This window comes from Hemitrygon akajei, chromosome 5, assembly GCF_048418815.1.
Source record: "Hemitrygon akajei chromosome 5, sHemAka1.3, whole genome shotgun sequence".
NCBI classification, from domain to species: Eukaryota; Metazoa; Chordata; class Chondrichthyes; order Myliobatiformes; family Dasyatidae; genus Hemitrygon; species Hemitrygon akajei.
The window spans coordinates 154,955,158-154,978,456 of NC_133128.1; the positions used below are offsets into that span (position 1 = coordinate 154,955,158).

General features: G+C 39.5%; 1 protein-coding gene across 1 annotated transcript in view; it reads left to right on the top strand.

Moving 5' to 3' along the window:
- The first annotated feature begins 313 nt into the window (after positions 1-313).
- LOC140728350 (serine/threonine-protein kinase 17B-like) overlaps positions 314-23,299 on the top strand; it is a 28,550-nt gene continuing 5,564 nt past the window's right edge. The window contains exons 1-6 of the mRNA XM_073046956.1: positions 314-740; positions 4,067-4,279; positions 8,101-8,245; positions 14,214-14,340; positions 18,138-18,186; positions 20,506-20,685. Coding sequence (XP_072903057.1) covers positions 610-740; positions 4,067-4,279; positions 8,101-8,245; positions 14,214-14,340; positions 18,138-18,186; positions 20,506-20,685 — 845 coding nt within the window. The 5' untranslated portion in view covers positions 314-609. The remainder of the gene's footprint in view (positions 741-4,066; positions 4,280-8,100; positions 8,246-14,213; positions 14,341-18,137; positions 18,187-20,505; positions 20,686-23,299) is intronic.

Sequence of the window (23,299 nt, forward strand, 5' to 3'; positions counted from 1 at the left end):
GAACACAGCTTTAATATCACTGACGTTTGTCGCTGGACAGTCAGCGCTGACCGTGTCGCCCGAGTCTGAGCCTGCACACTGCAGCAATTTCCATGCCTCAGATTTTGAATCTGAATTTTTCCTCAGTAGCACTCATTTCTTTCCTTCAGCAGCTCATGGCATTGAACACGCCTCAAGGGCCCACCCTCTTCCCTCCCGGCGAGCGGGAAAAAACTTTCGGCAGCGGGCAGTTCTTGCGAAGGGTCTCCGACAGCGGCCAACCTGCTGAGTGTTTCTAGCATTTTACGCGTGTTTTAAATTTCGGGCGGCCGGACGGCCGGCCTGGCCGCTTGCCCGCGCAGGCGGGGCAGGGGAAAACCGTTGCATCGAGAGCAGGGGAAGTGGCGGGTGGTGCGCCTGCGCGCCGGATCGCCCCGTGCCGTCCGGTAGAGCTCGAGCGCTGATGGCCCGTGAGCGGAGGACCGGCTCTTCCGCGCGTGTAGAGGAGGGTCGCTTCTAAACTTTGAAAGGCGGTGGCTGCGGGCAACTTCTCTCCCCCTCTCCCCACACACACACATCGGACTTTGAAGTTGGAGCCCGGGTCAGGGAAAAGTTGGAGCGGCCGCCAGCATGTGTGAGAATCGGTGTAAGCGGATGGTGGACAGGGGCAAGCGGCCCGTCCTGTTCGATCACATCCAGACCGCTTTCGCCACCGCCTCCTTCTACGACAACTACCTGGTGACACAGAAGGAGCTGGGCAGGTAAGTGACGTTACTTTTTAGGGACAAGTGTCACGAAATAAACTAACTGTTTTGGCGAATCTTGCCGTCTGTGCCCGTCGCTGCCAGCCTGTACTTTTCGAGGGCTTTATCGATGAAATTATTTGGTGGTGAATGCTTGGCTGGCCTGCTGGCAAGTAAATACTGGGCTTGGTCGTCTCGGTGTGAGTCGTGAATTATGTAGGTAAGTGGGCTGTCATTTAGTGCCTTTCACATTAACGCGCCCCCGAGAAGTCTTTCTGGTGGGAATCGTGCAAGATGATCTGGCACTCCATTTAAGACCCGTGGTGTCATTCTCTATTGATTTAGCCTGTTGCTAGTCTTTGGGTGTTCGGCTGTATGCTGGGAAAGTCCAGTTCTTGATATTAACTATTCGGGGACTTTGGAGTGTGAGGTAACAGCTTCCTGAATCATCAGAACTAGAAGGGAAGGTTGCCTGTGGGGAGTAAACATTGGCATGCAGTCATCTGGATGTGTTGGCAGTTGACGTGCAGATTGCTTGAAGGTGTTGGAAAGATGGTTGATTTGTTGGCCTTAATTGGTTGAAGTACAAGAATGTTGAAGTTAAACTACACTTCTAGGGAGCTTTTTATGTGAAACAATAAAATTTGACTATCTGAAGAAAACTTACTCATCTGTTTTCTCTGGACCCATCACTTTTGGGACTTTTATAAACTAATGAATCTTGGATTTTTTAGGATGTAATTTCTTGAACCTTTTAGTTGCTCTACAGTGACTTCTATGAAGGATGGTAGTATATATTCTTTAATGTTTTGACCTTTTCCTTGTTTCTTGTTATTGACTATTTCTGAGGGATCATGTTCACTTTTGTTTAGTTCCCTCCTCATTTTATATACTTAGAGTTCTTGCAGTTACTTATTCTTCATTGTTTATTGCAACTTTTTTTAGTCATTTGATTCACAAGGTACTTTTAGCTGTTGCATCTACAGCTATTTAATACGATGTTGCAAGCCTTTCAATTTACCAATCTTAGTTGGCTGGGCCGCTTACACTGCCAGTTGGCTGTATTATAATTTGACAACATTCTTCCACTGTTTCAGAATAATCTTGGAATACTTCATCTATTCACTTGTTATATCTAGAATTAATTGCTCCACTGCAATTCATTTGGTCACATTACAGTAGATAATATTCAAAACTTTGCTGTTCACTTACCCCAAGTCCCATTTATCACATCTCTCCTCCCATATCTCTCTTGTCCAAATAACCAAGATAGCTGCAATTTTGTTACTCAATTACTCCATTGTCACTCGTTGTGAATTTCCCCTTCTGAACCATCTTGTTCCTTTTAGTTACTCTGGTAAACCCACCTGCTTATTTGAGTTGATATTCTGTTTTGTGGAATATTCTGTGAAGTGATATGGGATATTTCACAATGTGAAAGTTGGTGTCACACTTCTAGTCATCTCATATTTGCAGCAAAATTAAATGGAGAGTGATTGATTCAGAAGTTCAGCTTCACATCAAGAACAGATTTTAAGTGATGAACTTATTTGATGATCTAAACATTTTGCAATAGCATAAAAAGTTGAAAGATGTATCGGTCTCATTTATGATTTTGCACTTTATTATTTACGTGCACTGTACTTTTCAATTTTTTAATCTATTATGTTTTTCTTTATTCCAGCACAATATGCTGTGTGATGATTTGATCAGTATAAGCAGTGTCCAAGCCAAGCTTTACACTGCATCATGGTGCATGTGACAATAATAAACAAATACCAATAAAGTTGGGCAAGAGAAGTTTAAAGTTTTACTGTCTGAGAAAGATTTTTGGATATTTTAGTTGTTGCTTTTAAATATTGACCACTCCCACTTTAATTTTGGTAAAATTGAATATTGAGTAGATTAACCAAATGGGATAGTACTGGAAAATAAATATGATTATATATCAACTCAATTCTATTATTCCACCATTCTTAATATAGTTTAAATTATTCTGTAGCAAGTTTTATTTTAAACCTTTAGTTCTTGATGTAAAATATCTGAGTTTAAAAATTCCAAACTCTGTAAAAGTAGATTTCCCACTTGTTAAGAGATGAAGAGAAGTCATTTGCATTGGTTCAAAATGAGGAAGCAGAACTGGAAATGTTAATTATAGACATATATGACAAAAGACATTTCTTACCCTTTTGAGAGAGCTTTGAAATAAACATCTTCATCTAATAATGTGATTGAGATAGTTTCTTTGCCAATCATCTTACTATCAGTTTAATACAGTTTTCCAAACATTGAACTTCCTTTGATGTGATGTATTTGAATTTATATAATCTTACATCTGTCCCACAACATGAAGGAATAAAAATTTTTGTTTATGACTCTGTCGCAATGTATAGACATGTGAATTTATAAGTCAAATGGCTTGTAGAAGAAGCTGTTTCTGTTGGTCCTGGCTTTAATGCTGCAGTACTGTGTACCAGACGGAAGCAGCTAAAATAGTTTATGGTTGTGGTGACTGGTGTCCCTGATGATCTTCCAGGCCTTCTTTAGTGGAGAGAAATTCACATCCACAGATGCACTGGACTGTCCGTACCACCCTCTGTAGTGCCCAGCAATCAAGGTTGGTGCAGTTCCCATACCAGGCAGTGATACAGCCAGTCAGGATGCTCTCAATGGTGCCCCGTAGAAGGTCTTGAGGATTTGGAGGCTCATGCCAAACTTCTTCAGTTGCCTGAGGTGGAAGAGATGCTTGTTGTGCATTTTTTTGCCGTACAGTCCAGGTGAAATCGTGGGTGATGTATATACCAAGGAACTTGAAACTACTCGCCCTGTCAACTGCAGCCCCTTTGATGTTGATGTGGGCGAGCATGTCACCCCATTCTTCCTGTAATCCATGATCAGCTCTTTTGTTTATTTTGGACATTGAAGGAGCGATTGTTATCTTGGCACTATTGTGTCAGGGTGTAAGCTGTATGTCACTGCTAGAAATAAGGTTGGTCAGTGTTTGCCATCTGCAAATTTGATCAGATTGGAGCTGTGTGTGGCAGCACAGTCATGGGTACAAAGGGAGTAGAGGAGGGGACTCAGGATACAAATCTGGACGGCACCTGTGTTTAGGGTCAGTGGGGGAGAGGTGAGGAGGCCCATCCTTACCACTTGTTGACCATTTTTAATCTAATTGTTTCACTTCAGTTTAAAGCAAACTTCTTTCTCAGAGTTGGGTATGATAAATGAAGCTTAAGAAGTGCAAAAGGAACATTGATTTTTATATCAGAAGATTTTACAACTAGGTGTTTAAGACCAATTGCATATTTACCTCGTTCAATTGTGACCGTTTGTTTTTGCAGAGGCAAATTTGCTGTAGTGAGAAAATGTGTGGAGAAAGCAACTGGGAAAGAATATGCAGCTAAGTTTCTGAAGAAGAGGCGTCGTGGCCTGGATTGCAAATCTGATATCATTCATGAAATTGCTGTACTTGAAATGGCCAAGTCGAGTCCACATGTTATAGACCTGTATGAAGTATATGAAACGAATAACGATATCATCCTCGTATTAGAATAGTAAGTATTCTACTTGTCTTTTGCTGAAGCACAAATATAAAAGTCAATAAAACTATACACATCACAAAGGGTCTCAGCCCAAAACGTCAACTGTAATTCTTCTTATAGATGCTGCCTAGCCTGCTACGTTCCACCAGCATTTTGTGTGTGTTGCTTGAATTTCCAGCATCTGCAGATTTCCTCATGTTCACATCACCATTAGATTTGCTAAAAGAATATTAAGTATATGTAAAACTACCCACTTTAAACCTATTGCAGAATTTGGAATGGGGAATTTAATGCAATGTGTTAGGGAACTGAGAGGAACACAGGTCAGTGGTAAAGAGAAAGGTTGAGTGGCTTTTATTTTCTCTCCTTGTGTTGACTGTTTGTTAAGGTGTAATATGACTTTTTTATTGTGTGGAATGGACTGGGCAGCAAAATTAAGGTGTGTGGAATTAACGTGACAGTGGCAAAATGGATTCACATTTTGTGGGGAAAAATAAGGAGTTGATAGATGGCTATGGAGAGGAAGTCACAACTAATTTGCAGGAGGCAGGTAGCTGGGTGACTGTCAAAAGAGGGAAAGGGAATTGGCAGACTGCGCAGGGTCTACCTGTTCCGCAATAAGTATATCACTTCAGATACCGTTGGTGTGGATGACTAATCACTAGAAAGCCGCAGTGACTGGTTCTCTGACATGAGTCTGACTCTGTGGTTCAGAAGGGAAAGGGTAAGAAGAGGAAGGCAGTAGTGACAGGGGATTCGATAGAGGATCAGACAGGAGATTCCATAGACATGAAAGAAACTCTTGGATGGTATGTTGCCTCCTAGGTGCTAGAGTCAGGGGCATCTCAGATCAGGTCTGCAGCATTCATAAGAGGGTGTGATGAGTAGCCAGTAATTTGGCACAGATTGGTACCAAAGGCATAGGCAGGAAAAAGGATGAGGACCTACAGAGAGAATATAGGAAGCTAGGTAGGAAGCATGTCTATTTTAATGCAAGAACGATCATGAACAAAGGTTCATGACTTAGAGCATGGATCAATATGTGGACCTACGAAGTAATGGTCACTAGAGGCTTGGCTGTTACAAGGGCAGAGATGGCTGCTGGATGTTCCAGGGTTTAAATGGTTCATAAGGAAAAAGAAGAATGGTAAAAGGTGGGAGCAGTTGGCATGACTGCAGGAAGGGACAAAGTTGTGGAAGGATTATCTGCTGAGTCAGTGTGGGTAAAGTCAGAAATGGGAAAGGAGCAAGAATTCTTGGAAGTATGCTATTGAATCCCCAGAAGCAACAGACACTGAGGAGCAGATCAGGAGGCAGACTTTGGAAAGGTGTAAAACTAATAGTTATTTTGTATGGGTGACTTCAGCTTCCCTCATATTGATTGGTACCTCCTTAGTGCGAAAGGTTTAGAAGGAGCAGAATTTGTTAGGTGTGTCCAGGAAGGATTCCTGACACAATATGTGGACAGACAGACTAAAGGAGAGGCCATGGTGGATATAGTACTAGCCAATGAATTTGGTCAGGTGACAGATCTCTCAGTGGGTGATCATTTTAGACAGATTGACCACAACTCCCTGACTGTAACATGGCCTTGGACAGGAGATCCTTAATGAATACTTTGCTTCAGTATTTACTGATGAAGGGGAACCTGCCGAATGTGAGTCCGCATAGAGCAGCCTCATATGCTGAAGTATCTTGAAGATAAGAAAGCAAATGTGCTGGAACTTTTGAAAAATATTAGGATGGATAAGTCCCTGATGCCAGTTGGATAAACTCCGAGTTACTACAGGAAGTGAGGGGAGAGATTGTTGTGCTTATGACGATGATCTTTACAGACTCACTTGCCACAGAAGTAGTACCATAAGATTGGAGGGCAGCAAATGTTATTCTTTTGTTTAAGAAAGAAAGCAGGCATAACACTGGGAATTAGGGACCTGTGAGTCTTACTTCAATGGTTGGCAAACTGTTGGAGAGGATACTTAAAGATAGGGTTTATGATATTTGAAAAAATATAGTCTGATTTGAGATAGTCAGTTTGGCATTGTGAGCAGCAGGTCGTGCCTCATGAACCTGATTAAATTCTTCAAGGACACGATGAAACAAATTGATGAAGATAGAGTAGTGCGTGTTGTATATATGGATTTTAGTAAGGCATTTGATAAGTTGCCTCATTCAGATAATCAGGAGGCATGGGATCCAATGAAACTTGGTTATATGGTTTCAGAATTGGCTTTCCCACATAAGCCAGAAGAGCATATTCTGCCTGGAAGTCAGTCACCAGTGGTGTTCTGCAGTGATCTGTGTGGAAGTAGAAGGGTGGGTTGGTATGGTTGCAGATGACACTAAGTTTAATGGTGTTGTGGATAGTGTAGATGTTTTTTATAGGTTACAATTGATAAGATGCAGAGCTGGGCTGAGAAGTCGCTGATGGAGTTCGATATGAAAAAAGTGAAGTGATACACTTTGGAACATCAAGCGTGAATGCAGAATAGAGATTGATGACAGCATTCTTAGCAGTGCGAAGGGTCTTGGGGTCCACGTTCATAGATCCCTCAGAATTGCTGCACAAGTTGATAGAATGGTTAAGAACATGTATGATGTTTGGTCAGGAGATTGAGTTCAAGAGCTGCAAGTTAATGTTGTAGCTCTATGTAACTGTGGTTAGACCACACTTGGAGTATTGTGTTTAGTTCTGGTCGCCTCATTATCAGAAGGATTTTGAAGCTTTAGAGACTGTGTAGAGGAGATTTTCCAGGAAGCTGCCTGGATTAAGGGATATGTCTTATGTGGAAAGGTTGGGCTTTTCTCTTTAGAATGTGGAAGGATGATTTTTTTTTAGAAATGTAGAAGATGATGAGTGGCATAGATCGAGTGGATAGCCAGTGCCCTTTTCCCAGGGTGGCAATGGAATATGAGAGAGCATAATTTTAAGGTAATCAGAAGAAAGTCAGAGGTAGACTTTTTTAAAAACTCAGACTGTAAGTGCATGGAATGCATTGCAGGGCTGGTGGTAGAGGCAGATATATTAGGAACATTTAGGAGACTCTTAGGCACATGGATGAAAGTAAAGTGGAGGGCTTTGTGAGAAGGAAGGGTTAGATTGATCTTGAGTAGGTTAAATGGTTGACACAACATCATGGGCCAAAGAGCCTGTACTGTGCTATATTTTATGTTAAAGTAGTCGTGAATGGTTAGTTACTTTTCAGACTGAATGCAAGTTGGCCAAAATTTCCCCCAGGTTTTTAATGATACTGAGATGGGTGGACGAAGGCATCTCAAAATTAGCAGACAATGTGACACTTGAATATTAATATATTGTAGTGTCAAACTTCAAGAGTACGTGCATTTCTACAAAGGTTAAGAGAAGCTGATGATAAGGCAATGAATTCTGAAATACTGGGTTTTAGAAGCATTGGGGAAAAGCAACGTGTGCGACATTGTTCTGTTTTAAACTGTGCAGAAGCAATGAGGGGTTTCATACACAACTCCAGGTAAATGGTCAAAGGACATTTATCAAAGCTATTTTAATCACACAAATGACTGCACTTAGTATAATTTTTAAAAAGTTGTGCTAATTTTTTAAATCATATGTAATATTTGCTAGAAATCTATATGCTTCTTGGTGTCATACCTAATGAATGACAATGAGACCTTGTGAAAGTGATGAAGTTATGTTAAAAGATTGGCAAACTTAGTGTTGCTGACCTTTCACTATAAAAATAATTTGAATTGTTTTATTGTTATTAGTAAACCATATCCATTGAGATCTTCAGTGACCAGAATTGTCTTGATTTGCCAAATAAAAATTACATTGTTACAATTCTCTCTTCCAGTGCTGCTGGAGGGGAAATCTTTAATCTTTGTGCAGCTGACCGAGATGAAGCTCCCACAGAAAAGGAAGTGATCAGGCTTCTTCAGCAGATTCTTGAAGGAGTAGCTTTTCTCCACCAGAACAATATTGTACATCTAGACTTAAAGGTAGGATATAATATTTTTTGATGCGAGGTCTTATTCTGGAAAATGTGCTTTGATTGTAGCATTGGCAACCAATTTCCTAGTGAAAGCATTTTCAAAAGATGTTTAATGCTTCAAGACCTTTGAAGATGTACAAGTATTGTTGTGTATTTTGTTTCCATTATATCTATGCTTGTCGGAAGGATCTGTTTAAAAATATTCACTATCGATAAGTGGCGTCTTTTTGATATTTTGCTATTATTATGTTTACATTTGCTTTAATTTTAGTGGTTTTTCATAAAGGTTAGTTGTGCAGAAAAGGATGATAGCGTAGGAGGAATACCACTAAAATTCTTTAAAAAAAAAATCTGGCATCCGGTTGTTTAGATATCCTGAATGCGTGGCATCTGGTTCTCATGTTAGTCTGAATTAGAGCAGGAAGTCTAGGTGGAAGCAGGTTATATGGTCAGAGCTGTAGATCTAGACTGTGAGTCAGGTGTGTGGCTGTTAGAGCTGGAGTTGGAATCCAGAACTCCGGGGATCAGAAACACCGAGAGCTGGAGTCTGGAATGCTTGTCCATTTCCTGCTCTGTTGAAACATATATGGGTCAACCACCTCAAATCTGGCAGTCAGTAATCTGGTTCCACCGCTGGTTTGGACATAATTTTTGCCAGCCTAATTTAACATTTCTTTTGTTGCCGTGCCGCCATTAGCAGGATCAGCTGTTGGTGTGGTCTTTAAAATCAGCAAGTCGTTCCTCTTTGTTGTTCTGCATTTATTTTTATCCTGTGCTTATCTAGCCTCAGTCATGTCTTCATTGAATAAAGGAAGTGCTTCTTGTAGTCTAAAATGCAAACTCCATATGTTATCTACACAAGGTAAGGTGGAAGTTCTGAAAAACTCGATAGTGGTGTACCTGTGAAAAGCATATGCGACTTGTATAACAGTGGCTCTTCCACAGGTTATGATATAAAGAAACAGAGAAAAGTTACTCTAGTTCTTTGCTGACAGTGAACCAAAAAATTAGATGCGCAGATGGAAAACAACTAGATAAAGTGGTTTAAACTCTGCATTAGTGAACTTGCTGAGCTGTCAGGAGACAGTGAAAGAACAAGTGAAATTATTTCATGAAGACTTAGGACTGGATTGTGATTATGATTACAATAAAGGGTGGCTTCAGCATTTCAAGCAGCAGCATAGCATAAAATTTCGTGCAGTGTGTGGTGAAAAACAGTCAGCAGACAAAGAAACAGCTGCTGAGTTTTTGTGGATGAGTTTGCCAAGTCAGTTTCTGATGAAAATAAAGTGCCAAGTAGGCTACAATGTGGACGAAACTGCTTTGTTTTGGCGTTGTACTCCAAAACAAGCACTGACCTCAGAGGATGCAGAATCGCCAACCTGTTATAAAGCATCAAAAGGTTGTGTTATTGTTTTGGGTTGCTCTAATGCTGCAGGACTAAATCATTAGTCTTCAACAAAAGTTTACATCCCAGAGCTTTCAAAGATATCACGCAGTTTCCAGTAATTTACTATGCCAGCAAAAAAGGATGGTTTGTAACTGATATTATATTGGAATGGTTTGAACATTACTTTGTTCTGGAAGCAAGAGCTCATTGCAACTTTGTTAGTCTGGACAACAATGGTAAGGTAATGCTGATTTTAGATAACTGCTTTGTGCATCCAAAAGCAGAACTCTTAGTAAAGAATATTGTTTATGGTACCTACATGCCGCCTAACTATGTCATTAATTCACCCTCTGGACAATGACATATTATGCTCTTTGAAGACTAAATATTGCTCCATTTATGAAACGGCTACTGAGTGAAGTTGACTCTGGCAGACCAGTAGAGGAATTTGTGAAAGAATTGCTTTCATTTGTTGTTTCATTTTTCTTTATTATCCAAGGGTGAGGTGATCATCAAGTAGGTTAGAGGTGTTTATTTAATCCTAACCTAACCACCTGTGATTTGGCAAAATCACTAATCTGGTACTGCACAGGTCCCAATTATTCTGGATTTGTGGTGGTCAACCTCTATTACTGTGCAACATACATTGAGTAGTGACTTTATTAGGTATTTCCTATATCTAATAAAATGGCCACTGAGTGTATGCTCGTGGTTTTCTTCTGCAGTAGTCCATTCACTTCAAAGTTCGACATATTGTACATTCAGATCTGCACACCACTGTTGTAATGTGTGATTATTTGAGCTACTGTCACCTTCTTGTCAGCTTGAACCAGTCTGGCTGGCCATTCTCCTCTGACCTCTCTCATTAACAAGATGTTTTTGCTCACAGAGCTGCTGCTCACAGGATGTTTTTTGTTTGTTGTGCCATTCTCTGTAAACTCTAAAGACTGGTGTGTGTGAAAGTCCTAGATCAGCAGTTTCTGGGATACTCAAGACACCCCAGTAAGTACAGACAATCATTCCATGGTCAAAGTCACATTTCTTCCCCATTCTGATGTTTGATCTGCAACAACACCTGAACCTCTTGACCACGTTTACATGGTTTTATGCATTAAGTTTCTGCTACATGATTCACTGATTAGCTATTTGCATTAATGAGCAGATGTACCTTATAAAGTGGCCACTGAGTGTATATGTAAAATTAAAGTGGATTTGGGTATTAGTAGGAATGATATCCAAGTAGTCCGTAAAGTCTGTTGGTCTGGCAACTGTGAAGCTGTAAGGATGCTGGGTTCTTACAGTAAGTAAGTAATATAAAATGATGTCTGTAGATCAAGAGGATTTTGTTTTGAGGCATTAATAAATTCTGTTTATTTAGACAAAAGCTGGTTATTTAGGCAAGGTTACCTAATTTACAAAGAATGCTAAATTCTTTTTTGCCCTATTACTTTTGGCATCGTGGGTTAAATGTATTCCTTGTTGACATAATTATTGGGTTGTATTTGCATGTGTAATAATTGTAAATCAAAATGAGTAACTGGTAAACTTGATCAGAATCATTCATGTAATTTAGAGGTATGTCATTGTGCACTGTTGCTGATTAAATATAAGTAACTGTTGGGTATGGGTAACAGACCTCTAAAATAGATTACTCTAACATATATTGCTAAAATGTTTAATATAACCATATAACAATTACAGCACGGAAACAGGCCATCTCGGCCCTTCTAGTCTGTGCCGAATGCTTACTCTCACCTAGTCCCACCAACCTTCACTCAGCCCATAACCCTCCATTCCTTTCCTGTCCATATACCTATCCAATTTTTTTTAAATGACAATATCGAACCTGCCTCTACCACTTCTACTGGAAGCTCGTTCCACACAGCTACCACTCTCTGAGTAAAGAAGTTCCCCCTTGTGTTACCCCTAAACTTTTGCCCCCAACTCTCAACTCATGTCCTCTTGTTTGAATCTCCCCTACTCTCAATGGAAAAAGCCTATCTATGTCAACTCTTATCTATCCCCCTCATAATTTTTATCAAGTCCCCCCTCAACCTTCTACGCTCCAACAAATAAAGATCTATCTTGTTCAACCTTTCTCTGTAACTTAGGTGCTGAAACCCAGGTAACATTCTAGTAAATCTCTGTACTCTCTCTTGTTGACATCTTTCCTATAATTCGGTGACCAGAACTGTACACAATACTCCAAATTTGGCCTTACTAATGCCTTGTACAATTTTAGCATTACATTCCAATTCCTATACTCAATGCTCTGATTTATAAAGGACGGCATACCAAAAGCTTTCTTCACCACCCTATCCACATGAGATACCACCTTCAGGGAACTATGCACCATTATTCCTAGATCACTCTGTTCTACTGCATTCCTCAATGCTCTACCATTTACCATGTATGTCCTATTTTGATTAGTCCTACCAAAATGTAGCACCTCACACTTAGCAGCATTAAACTCCATCTGCCATCTTTCAGCCCACTCTTCTAACTAGCCTAAATCTCTCTGCAAGCTTTGAAAACCTACTTCATTATCCACAGCGCCACCTATCTTGGTATCATCTGCATACTTACTAATCCAATTTACCACCCCAACATCCAGATCATTAATGTGTATGACAAACAACATTGGACCCAGTACAGATCCCTGAGGCACACCACTAGTCACCGGCCTCTAACCTGACAAACAGTTATCCACCATTACTCTCTGGCATCTCCCATTCAGCCACTGTTGAATCTATTTTACTACTTCAATATTAATAACTAACGATTGAACCTTCCTAACTAACCTTCCGTGCAGAACCTTGTCAAAGCCTTACTGAAGTCCATATAGACAACATCCACTGCTTTACCCTTGTCAACTTTCCTAGTAACCTCTTCAAAAAATTCAATAAGATTTGTCAAACATGACCTTCCACGCACAAATCCATGTTGACTGTTCCTAATCAGACCCTGTCTATCCAAATAATTATATATACCATCTTTAAAAATACTTTACATTAGTTTACCCACCACTGACATCAAACTGACAGGTCTATAATTGCTAGGTTTACTCTTAGAACCCTTTTTAAACAATGGAACCACATGAGCAATATGCCAATTCTCCGGCACCATCCCCGTTTCTAATGACATTTGAAATATTTCTGTGAGGGCCCTTGCTATTTCTACACTAACTTCCCTCAAGGTCCTAGGGAATATCCTGTCAGGACCCAGAGACTTATCCACTTTTATATTCTTTTAAAGCGCCAGTACTTCCTCTTCTTTAATCATCATAGTTTCCATAACTACCCTACTTGTTTCCCTTACCTTACACAATTCAATATCCAGGTTAGAAATAATTATGTGTTTCTAACCTGGATTTTTAAATTCTTTACCAAGCCACTTAAACAAGGCTGTTACTCTGTTATGACTTTGTATAATTGAGAATGTTTCACAATTTTTCAACACTGTGTAGGATATATTAGGATATCATCATATTTTCAGGCAATGTCCAGGTGTGCAAGGATTAACAATTCTTGTGAGTCTTCTTGCTGGATATTTTTATTCTCCACTCTTGATGTCTTTGCATCTATATTCAAAACTGTTTTAAATGTGTTTGCAACAGTGATCTTTATCAAAACTTCTATAATGTAAGAACATGAGATCCTTTGGTAGTTTACTGAATATTCTTACTTGAACAATGGATTGTAAGGAAAGGAAATTGAAGGACCTGTGTATAAAAACTTGTATGGCATTTCTTTAAAGTACTCTGAATGCTGGATGGCAGTTTGCCATCGAAACATAACAAATGGAGTGGATGCTAGTTTTATGAACTTGCTACTAAATGTCCAGAAAGTAGTTTCTTTTGTCTTGCTTGTTTTGATTTATATGCTTGGACTTAGCATTTCAGCTAAGGATAATTGGATGATTTCACAAGCCTCAGGTTATGAAGCCTCTAAATTTGAAGTGAGAAGCTTTATGGTGGTGATGTGACCTTTTAATGCAATGTTATTTAGCTCTTCTATCTATTATTAAATAGGAATCAAATTTATTATCACTGACTTGCTTGATGTGAAATTTTACTGGGAATCTTACAAATGTGTACAAAAATATAGGTGGTGGGGTAGAGATGTGTCTCTACCAAAAGTTCTCCCACCTTTCACTAGCTTGCAGGTCACACTTGGGAAAGGTGTAGTACTTGCTTAGCCCCCTGATCAGGGTCATATGAAGCTATGGGAGCAGGTGGTGGATGGTCATATGAGCAGCTGGTATGTATGACAAGTCCTGGTTATGTGACAACTGATACCAGGGAGACAATCTCTGAAGAATATTGATAATGGCTGGGATCATCCGTCTAGTAAAGACACTGCCCAGAAGAAGACAATGGCAAACTACTTTTGTAGAAAGATATGCCAAGAACTAACATGATCGTGGAGACCACGATCATCCACGTCATGTGGTACAGCACATAAAGAAAGCAAGTTGTATAGTACAAGTAAACCTCTCTGATATGTGGTTTATAATTTGGCACATGTTCATAAGTTAATATGAAGCATCAAAATAGTAAAATGTTAATTTTGTTTTTCATATACAGCCACAGAATATCTTGCTAACTAGCTCATCGCCATTGGGTGATATAAAGATAGTAGACTTTGGTTTGTCGAGAAGAATTGGAAGTGTTGGTGAATTAAGAGAAATCACAGGAACACCAGAGTACATTGGTAAGTTTTTTAAAATGTTTTTTTGTGTATCACTTTAAGATGTATTGAACCAATTCTTTCCTCTTAGTGGGGTGTGCAGGTGCCCACTTTGAACTAAAGTGTTGCAGTGCTATATCCAGTCTGCATATTCTTTTGAGTATGGCTCCCTGCTACACTTAAAAATTTATTTCCAAGAGTGCATATTTGATTACATTTTTAATATTCTTTTGTGGGTCGCAGGCATTGCTGGCAGGAACGTTATTCATTGACCAGTCCTGATTGCCTTTGCGCCACCCTCTGAAGGAACTCCAAAGCTGCTTATGGTGTTCCAGGATTTTAACCCACCATGTTGAAAGATTATTTATATTCCCAAGAAACAATGGCATGCATATTTGATGGGGAGTGGGAGGTATCTTGCAGATGGTTTGGCCATATATGCTTAATGCCCTTGTGAGTCTGCTGACTTGAGTTGCTGTTGAGAAATCCTTGGCTGTATGCAATTATGTCAGTAGTGGAGGTCTAATCATTTAAACTTCCAGGTGAATGCAGATAGCATCTGTGTACCATTCATATTAAGCTCCCTAAGTGAGGTTGAAAGTGTAATTTAGTATATCCCATGCTTGTCAATGATGAAATACATTCAAGGAATTGAGTGATATCACCACAGAATAACCAGCTTCTGTCTGATTCAAATATTTCTGACCAATACAGATCCCAAGGTTAAATGAAGGTAGAAAGTGATTCAGCAATATTTCACCTAAATTCACATGAAGCTAATTAGATTCCATCTTGGTTGGAGATGGTTATTCTCTAGTCCATTTATTAAATCAAGTCTCAATTTTGCCAAGGTCTTGCTGCATGTGGTATTCATTTGTTGAATTATAGGCTGAAATTAGCTCGACAGTTGTCAGCAAATATTCAGCTTTTGACATTAATGGAGGAAGGGCATTGATCAAGTTGCTAGAGATGGCTAGGTATAAGATAGTTGGGCTCAGTCCCCGGGGGGCTCTTATAACTAGACCATTTTCTTCCAAAGAATTGAAAGCTTCTGGTAGAAAACATTAATGCCACAATCAACCTGTCTTAATCTTTGAATAGCAAACACGAGGAAATCTGCAGATGCTGGAAATTTGAACAACACACACAAAATGTTGGTGGAACACAGCAGGCCAGGCAGCATCTATAGGGAGAAGAGCTATCGACATTTCGGGCCGGGACCCTTCCACCAGCATTTTGTGTGTGTTAATCTTTGAATGGTCACTTGGACAGCATATATTCAAATGTGGTCAAAATACAGGTAACCTAGAAAATGCTACCTTTTTGTAAACTGAAATTGTTTAAAGCTCTTCTGGGTATAATATCATGAATAAAATTTATTGCTATCCAAACACTGAAAAAGAGAATAGAAGGTTATTGTCATTGCTCAAGACAACAAGATTGCAGTGCTACTCCAGTCCGTGAAAACAGATGTTCCAATGCATGTGGTACACCTTAATAATTTAAAAAAAAACCCATATTCACATACAGCAAGTGACTTCAATAGTCCATAACATTCAAAGGCCATTGGCAAGCCAGGGTGTAGCATTATTCAGTTGCACAACAACCCTCAGGAAGATGCTGTTATTCAGTCTTGCTGTCTTGTATCTGTTTCTCCTACTAGATGTCAGGAAATTGAATAGAGAGCATCTGGGATGGCATGGGTCTTTAATGTGTTGTAGGCATTGAGAGTTGTAGATTGTCTCCGGCTTTGGTAGTTGAGTTCCAGTGATGTGCTGAGCCATCCTAATCACCCACTGGAGTGCTTTGTGATCTGTCTTGTTGCGGCGTGAGACCACATTTCATTCCATATGTCATCATCGCACATCAACAAAAGTTGGCTAGCAATTTTTGGGGCAAATTAGTTGTCCTTAAACACCACAGGAAGTATAGTCCGGTATGGTTCATATTTCAAATATTGTAACCAAAAACCAAATTTGTTGTGTTGCTTTTTTATACAATCCTTTTTTTAATTCGCTATCTTCAGCAGTGAAAACTGTCATAGAATTTATGGTGTTATTCTTGCAAAAAAGATTTTGATGTAACTTGTTACGTTCCCCAGTAACCGGGTGACTTGTCAGCAAAGATAGATGGGTCCGCTGAAGCCTGATACTACTATTTGCAAACGTTTTTATTTATAAAGGGGCACAAACGCATGGTTAATACAAAACATTCAGATCATGTACGTCGTCACAACTCAATCTAAAGCACAGGTATAGTAATAATCAATCAGAAATAAGCTCTATCGTTGTCTAAGGGTAATGTAGATATATATTGTTTGCTGGATATCTAAAAGTCTTTGTGGTCACTGCAGTTCCACCAGCTGCCGTTGTCGTGGTGTCGCGTTGGTGCACTTTTGTTAGAAAGAGAGAGAGAGAATGAAACATTTACCCGACAGGTTTTCCAACCTGTAGGAGGTAGTCGGAAGTCTCGTTGGGGAATGGACTCTCATCTGTGGCTTCCCCTGTAGCTAGGCCGTTCTTCCGTGGTGAGGTCGCCAATCCTAGGCAAGGAAAAGACGCACACGAACCCCACCACCGGCTGTCGCTCTCAAAACGCTGTCGCAGGAATTCTCGCGCATCTTCTGGTGCGTCTGGCGCCCCGCCTCGGCAGCCCACCTTTTATCTGGACTGGCAGGGTTGTAGATGTCCATCAGGGTGGGGGGGCGAGGCAATCCTTCCCCCATCACCCACCTCACATTGCCCTGAGATTTTGCACGTAGGCCAGTTCCTTATCCCACAAAGGTGTCTCCCAAGACAATGGCTATGTCCGAGGTTTTTGTCTTGTTGAGCGACCAGCCCACTTTGCCCGAGGGCTTTACACGTGGTCTTCATGAGACAATAGTCAAAGAGTCGCTTTATTCTGCTTCCCGGGGGAACGTGGTCTTCAGCATGTCTCCCTCTCTCTCTTGGGTCATTTGACCCCCCCTTGACTAGGGCTCTTGTGAATCTCACAAAGGAGGGGGCTGGGGTCATAACAGATGTAAATGACAAGTACTATTTTCTCTTCTTCAAGTTAGTGGTAAGATACTAAAATACTGCAGGGTTGAAATGAATGTGTTCTGATGCAGGGTCATTAACCTGAAACGTAATTCAGTTTCCTTTCACAGGTGCTATCTGATATAGAGAGTATTTCCAACACTCTTTGTTTTTACTTTAGATTTCCAGCTTCTGCAATTCTGGTTTTCTAATTAATATCCTCTAGATTTGGAAATACCTCCTTCAGAGAGTATGTTTTTCCTTAATTAAGCTGAGGTAATGAATCTTGTGTATCTGTTTCAAATATCTAGTCACTGGTGGTGCTGAGAAGATAGAAGCAAACACAGTTTGAACTATCCCAGCAACAAACTAGCATTGGTGTATTGGATGGTTTTATTTTGCTAATCTTTTTTGTTCTGAATCCTTGAGATGCAGTGATTTTGCAGTTTGCTGATTTATGTCAGCAAACCTGTTCATTGTAGGAGTCTCGGGGCTTCATAAACCCCTTTACTGCTTCTCTTGCCAGCAGATCACCACTTTTCTTAGCCATTGCTGTCTAAGCAAAAATTCCTCTTTGCTGTCCCTATTTAACATTGCAGCAGCAACTAGCACTCAAAGCTAGAGAAGAATTGATCTTTTGAGGCATCTTATATTGAGACATTAAACTATTTTTAATGAAAAGAGGGTTAAAACAAACTTCTATCAATGGGATATTTATATAAAGAGAAGATTTTTTTTTCTGATTTTGACTTTGTTTTCTAAACCATTTTATAACCTGCTCATAAACTTCTTTTTCTTTGGCAGCCCCTGAAATCTTGAGCTATGAACCAATCTCTACAGAAACAGACATGTGGTACGTTACTAGTAACATGGGGTAAATTGTTTGCCTTGTATTCAAAAAAGAAGTGAGCTAAATTTAATGTATGGTAAATGTCTGCACTTATAGCTGTCCAAGCCAAAAAATGGCAGACATTTCAGTATCACTAACCTCAAGTGATCTCTTGAAGGTCCAATATTGACATCAGTTCTTCCATTTCTAAACTTTTGCCTCCACACTGGCATGGAACTATAACTTGAAAGTCATTAGTGCTTGAATTTAAGAGTGCTGTTTGTTTACCACTCAGATTTTCTGAAGAATTAACTGTTCAGTATATCTTGCCTTTCATTTATTTTATTGTTTACTTGTAACTGTAAGACCATTAAGATATAGGAACAGAATTAGACCATTTTGGCCCATCAAATCTGCTCAGCCATTTCATCATGGCTGATCCATTTTCCTTCTCAGCCCCAGTCTCCTGCCTTCTCCCTATATCCCTTCATGCTCGGACTAGTCAAGAATCTATCAACTTCTGCCTTAAATTTACCCTATCTCTTGGCCTCCACAGCCGCCTGTGGCAATGACTTTCACAGATTCAGCACTCTCTGGCTAAAGAAACTCCTGCTCATCTCTGTTCTAAAAGGACACCCCTCTATTCTGAGGCTGTGCCCTCTGGTCTTAGACTTGCCCACCATAGGAAGCATCCTCTCCACATCCAGTCTATCGACACCTTTCAACAATTGATAGGTTTCAATGAGGTCACCTCTCATTCTTCTAAATTACAGTGAATACAGGCCCAGAGCCATCATACGCTCTTCATATGACAAGCCATTCAATCCCGGAATAACTTTTGTGAACCCCCTTTTAACCCTCTCCAATGTCAGCATATTCTTTCTTAGAAAAGGGGACCAGAACTGCTCACAATACTCAAAGTGAAACATCACCATTGCTTTATAAAGCCTTGCTTTTATATTCTAGTCCTCTCGAAATGAATGCTACATCACATTTGCCTTCTCACTACAGACTCAACCTGCAAATTAACCTTTAGTGAATCCTACACAAAGACTCCCAAGACCTGTGGCATCTCAGATTTTTGAATTTTCTCTCCATTTAAAAAATAGTCAACCCCCTTATTTCTTCTACCATACTGCATGGCCATACACTTCCTGACGCTGTATTCCATCTGTCATTTATTTGCCTATTTTTCTGATCTGTCTCTCTAGTTCCTCAAAGCTACCTGCTCCTCCTTCTCCTATCTTTGTATCATCTGCAAACTTGGCCTCAAAGCAATCAATTCCATCATCCAAGTCATTGACATATTATGTAAAAATAAGTGGTCTGAACACAGACATCTCCGGAACATCACTAGTCACTGTCAGCCAAAATCCATGCTGGTATCTTTCCTGTAATACCATGGTCTCTTAATTTGTTAAGCAACCTCATGTGTGGCACCTTATCAAAAGCCTTCTGAAAATCCACCAATTCTCCTTTGTGTATCCTGCTTGTTATTTCTTCAATGAAGTCCAACAGATTTGTCAGGTAAGATTTTTTCTTAAGGAAATTTTGCTGACTATGGCTTATTTTATCATGTGCCTCCATGTACCCTGAAACCACATCCTTAACAATTGACTCCAACATCTTCCTAACATTGAGGTCAGACTAACTGGCCTGTAATTTCCTTTCTTCTGCCTCTCCTTTCTTGAAGAGTAGGGTGACATTTGCAACTTTCAATTTCTCCAGAACCATGCCGGAATCTAGTGTTTCTTGTTTTGTGTATGTTCTATTTAATAAGAAGCTTGATAGCTCTGTTTTTAAATGTGCGTAGAGAGCCTACCAAAGATTTTTGTTTCCTAAAAGTTCTGCTAGTTTCCTTGCAGGATTGATGAGTTTTTACCATTTTCAATCTTTGTTAATAATAATCAGTGATTCATCAAGCCTTTGATAGGTTACATAAATGTTCAAAATAATAGTGAGCAAATAGTCTGAAGCAAATGCTGTAAATCCAGCCATCATTCCCTGACATGCAGAATGTCCAACAAGTTTGTAGTTATGACTATGCAACAGCCCCTAGTTAATTTATTTGGAGAACTGATTTTTATTAAACCTTAATTGAACATTTGTTCATTAATGTATTTGCTCATCTAGCATTGTAATGTAAGATAGTACAGGTCAATAAACAAATATACTGTCTCTGTTTAAAACTGGAAGCAATTATTTTGAAGTTCTTTTAATTGTGGCATTTCAGTGAGATGTCAATACCAGGAGTTAAACAATGCATAAAATTTCAGTTTGCATTAAGATGGGCCATAAATGGCTGTGGATTCTGATTGATGAACATTCTCTTATGATTTACAGGAGCATAGGAGTGTTGGTATACATGATGCTGACAGGGGAGTCACCATTTCAGGGCAAAGATAAACAAGAAACTTACCTTAATATCTCGCAAGTTAATGTTGATTATTCGGATAAAATATTTGAAGGCATCTCCAAAACTGCAATTGAATTTATTCAACAGCTTCTAGTCAAGAAACCTGAGTGAGTATGTAATTTGAATAAAGGAAGTGGTCAATTATTTTGGTTTCTTTTTCCCTAGCAAAACTAACTTTTTAATTTAAACACTTTAACAACCTTCATAAAGGAATATTAGCATTGAATCGCTGTTTTGTTTCATTTATTAAATCACATTAAATGTTCCATCATGAACTGCATTTCAAGTGGTACCATTAGTGAGAGAGAACATTTTTGTGGAAGAGTTTAAATTTCACTTAGGACATCTTTTGCCACTTACAGATTTTCAGGAAACTGAGAATGTTATATTTTGGCATTAGTACTATTTTGTTGCATTTTAGCTTTCTAGAATCTGTAGGTTTTTCTGCTTTTCAATGTTTTCTTACCAAAAGTTCATGCTTTACTGTTTGGTGTCTATAGGAAAGGTACATTTTCTAATAATAGTTCCTTTTGATTTTATGCTTGATTTTTTTTTGATAATACTCAGCTAAATCTGTAGAAGGGTAGTTGAATTATGTGAATACTAGGATTTAATAGAAATAATGTATAGTGTACAGCAGGACAGCATCTGCAGGAATAATCTAAACCTATGGAACAGTGAGGAATTACATGTTCTGAGTTTCTGAGAAGGTGAGGGTGGATACTGGTCCTAGAGAACACCAAAATTAAATCATATGGATTTGAGATAGAGGTTAAATGGTGGCATTTGAAAGCAAGGATCTTCTGGTTGTGCCTGGCAAAATTTGGAGGTCAGTTCTTGTTACAGGTGAGCATTTCATCACTGAGATATGTTCTAGTGAGGAAGAGAGGGGGAACACTAGGGATACATTTTGTGAGTCATTGTTTATGACAGAACATTACTTAGAAATAAAAGTACAACTTGAGATTTTCTGGGAGCATCACAAATGTATTGGTATTGGGAGATGTGTATATCTAGATATGGAATTTTGAGTTTCAAAGGATCAAGAAACCTGTGGAGACAGCATTGGATGTAATGAGTGTTGGTAACTTTGGAGATTTGGAAGTGGATCGAGGCTATTCTAGAGTTAATGGTAGTTAGTGAAAGTTTGCATCTGGGGGGGGGGGAAGAATTGAAAGCAGAATCTCGGGTGAGAGTTATTGGTTCGCTTTCAGTATAGAGTCTACATTTACCTGACTAAGAATTTCCTAACCAACATACAGAAAATGCTGGAGGAACTCAGCAGGACAGGAAGCTTCTATAGAAATAGATACGCAGTCGACATTTCAGGCTGATACCTTTCTTCAGGACTGTGAAAGAAGGGGGAAGATGCCAGAATAAAAATGTGGGGGAGGAGAAAGATACTAGCTGGAAGGTGATATGTGAAGCCAAGTGGGTAGGAAAGGTCAAGGGGTGGAGGAGGAAGAACCTGATAGGAGAGGAGAGTGGACCATAGGAGTAAGGTAAGGAGAGAGGATCCAGGGGGAAGTAACAGGCAGGTGAGAAGAAGTAGAAAGTCAGAGTGGAGAATAGAGGAATGATTTCCTTTCTTTTTTCATTCTATTTAATTCTGCATTAATTGGAATTGTTGATTTTCATTTTGGGAGGAGGGTTGTGGTGACATTTTTTTTATCCCTATCTGAATAAAAGATTGAATCTTCTTGATCGTCTTATAAGATATATATCCTTTGTTATGCCTGAAGATACTTCTAAGCAAATGATACCTTTTGATTACTAGCAGGTTTCTATCTAATCAGTGATGGGTTGTTCAGTTGTATTCCTCTTGCCTACTTAAGCTAGGTTAAGTATTTGCATTGCAATTTTGCCAGTCATGCAACCAGGTGTTCTCACTTGCATTTCTCATTGAACTGTGATCACGATTCAGTTTGCCAGAATTTCTGAATTTAAAGTCAATTTCAAAGTAAATGTATTATCAAAGTAAATATATGTCACCATATACAACCCTGAGATTTGTGGTCTTGCAGGCATACTTAATCTATAGAATAATAAAAATAACAAAATCAGTGAAAGACTGCCCAGCTTGGACGTTCAACCAGAGTGTAGAAGATAACAAACTGCAAATACAAAAAGAAAGAAATAATAATAATAGATTAATATCGAAAACATGAGACGAAGAATCCTTGAAAGTAAATCCATTGCTTATGGGAACGGTTCAATGATGGGGTAAGTGAAGTTGAGTGAAGTTATCCCCTTTGGTTCAAGAGCCTGATGGTTGAGGGTTAATATCTGTTCCTGATCCTGGTTGTGTGAGTCCTGAGGCTCCTGTGCCATCTTCCAGATGCAGCAGTGAGAGGAGAGCATACCCAGGGTGATGGGGGTCCCTAATGAATGGATGCTGCTTTCCTACAACAGGGTTTCATGTAGATGTGCTTAATGGTAGTGAGGGCTTTACTCGTGATGGACTGGGCCATATACACTACTTTTTTTTAGGATTTTCCATTCGAGGGCATTTGTGTTTCCATACCGGGCTATGATGCAGCCAGTCAATATCCTCACCGCTACATATCTATAGAAGTTTGTCAAAGATTCAAATATCATGCTGAACCTCCACAAACTCTGGAAGTAAAGGTACTGCCGTGCTTTCTTCTTGATTGCACTTGTGTGCTTGGCCCAGGAGAAACCCTCTGAAATAATAACACACAGCAGTTTTAAGTTGCTGAC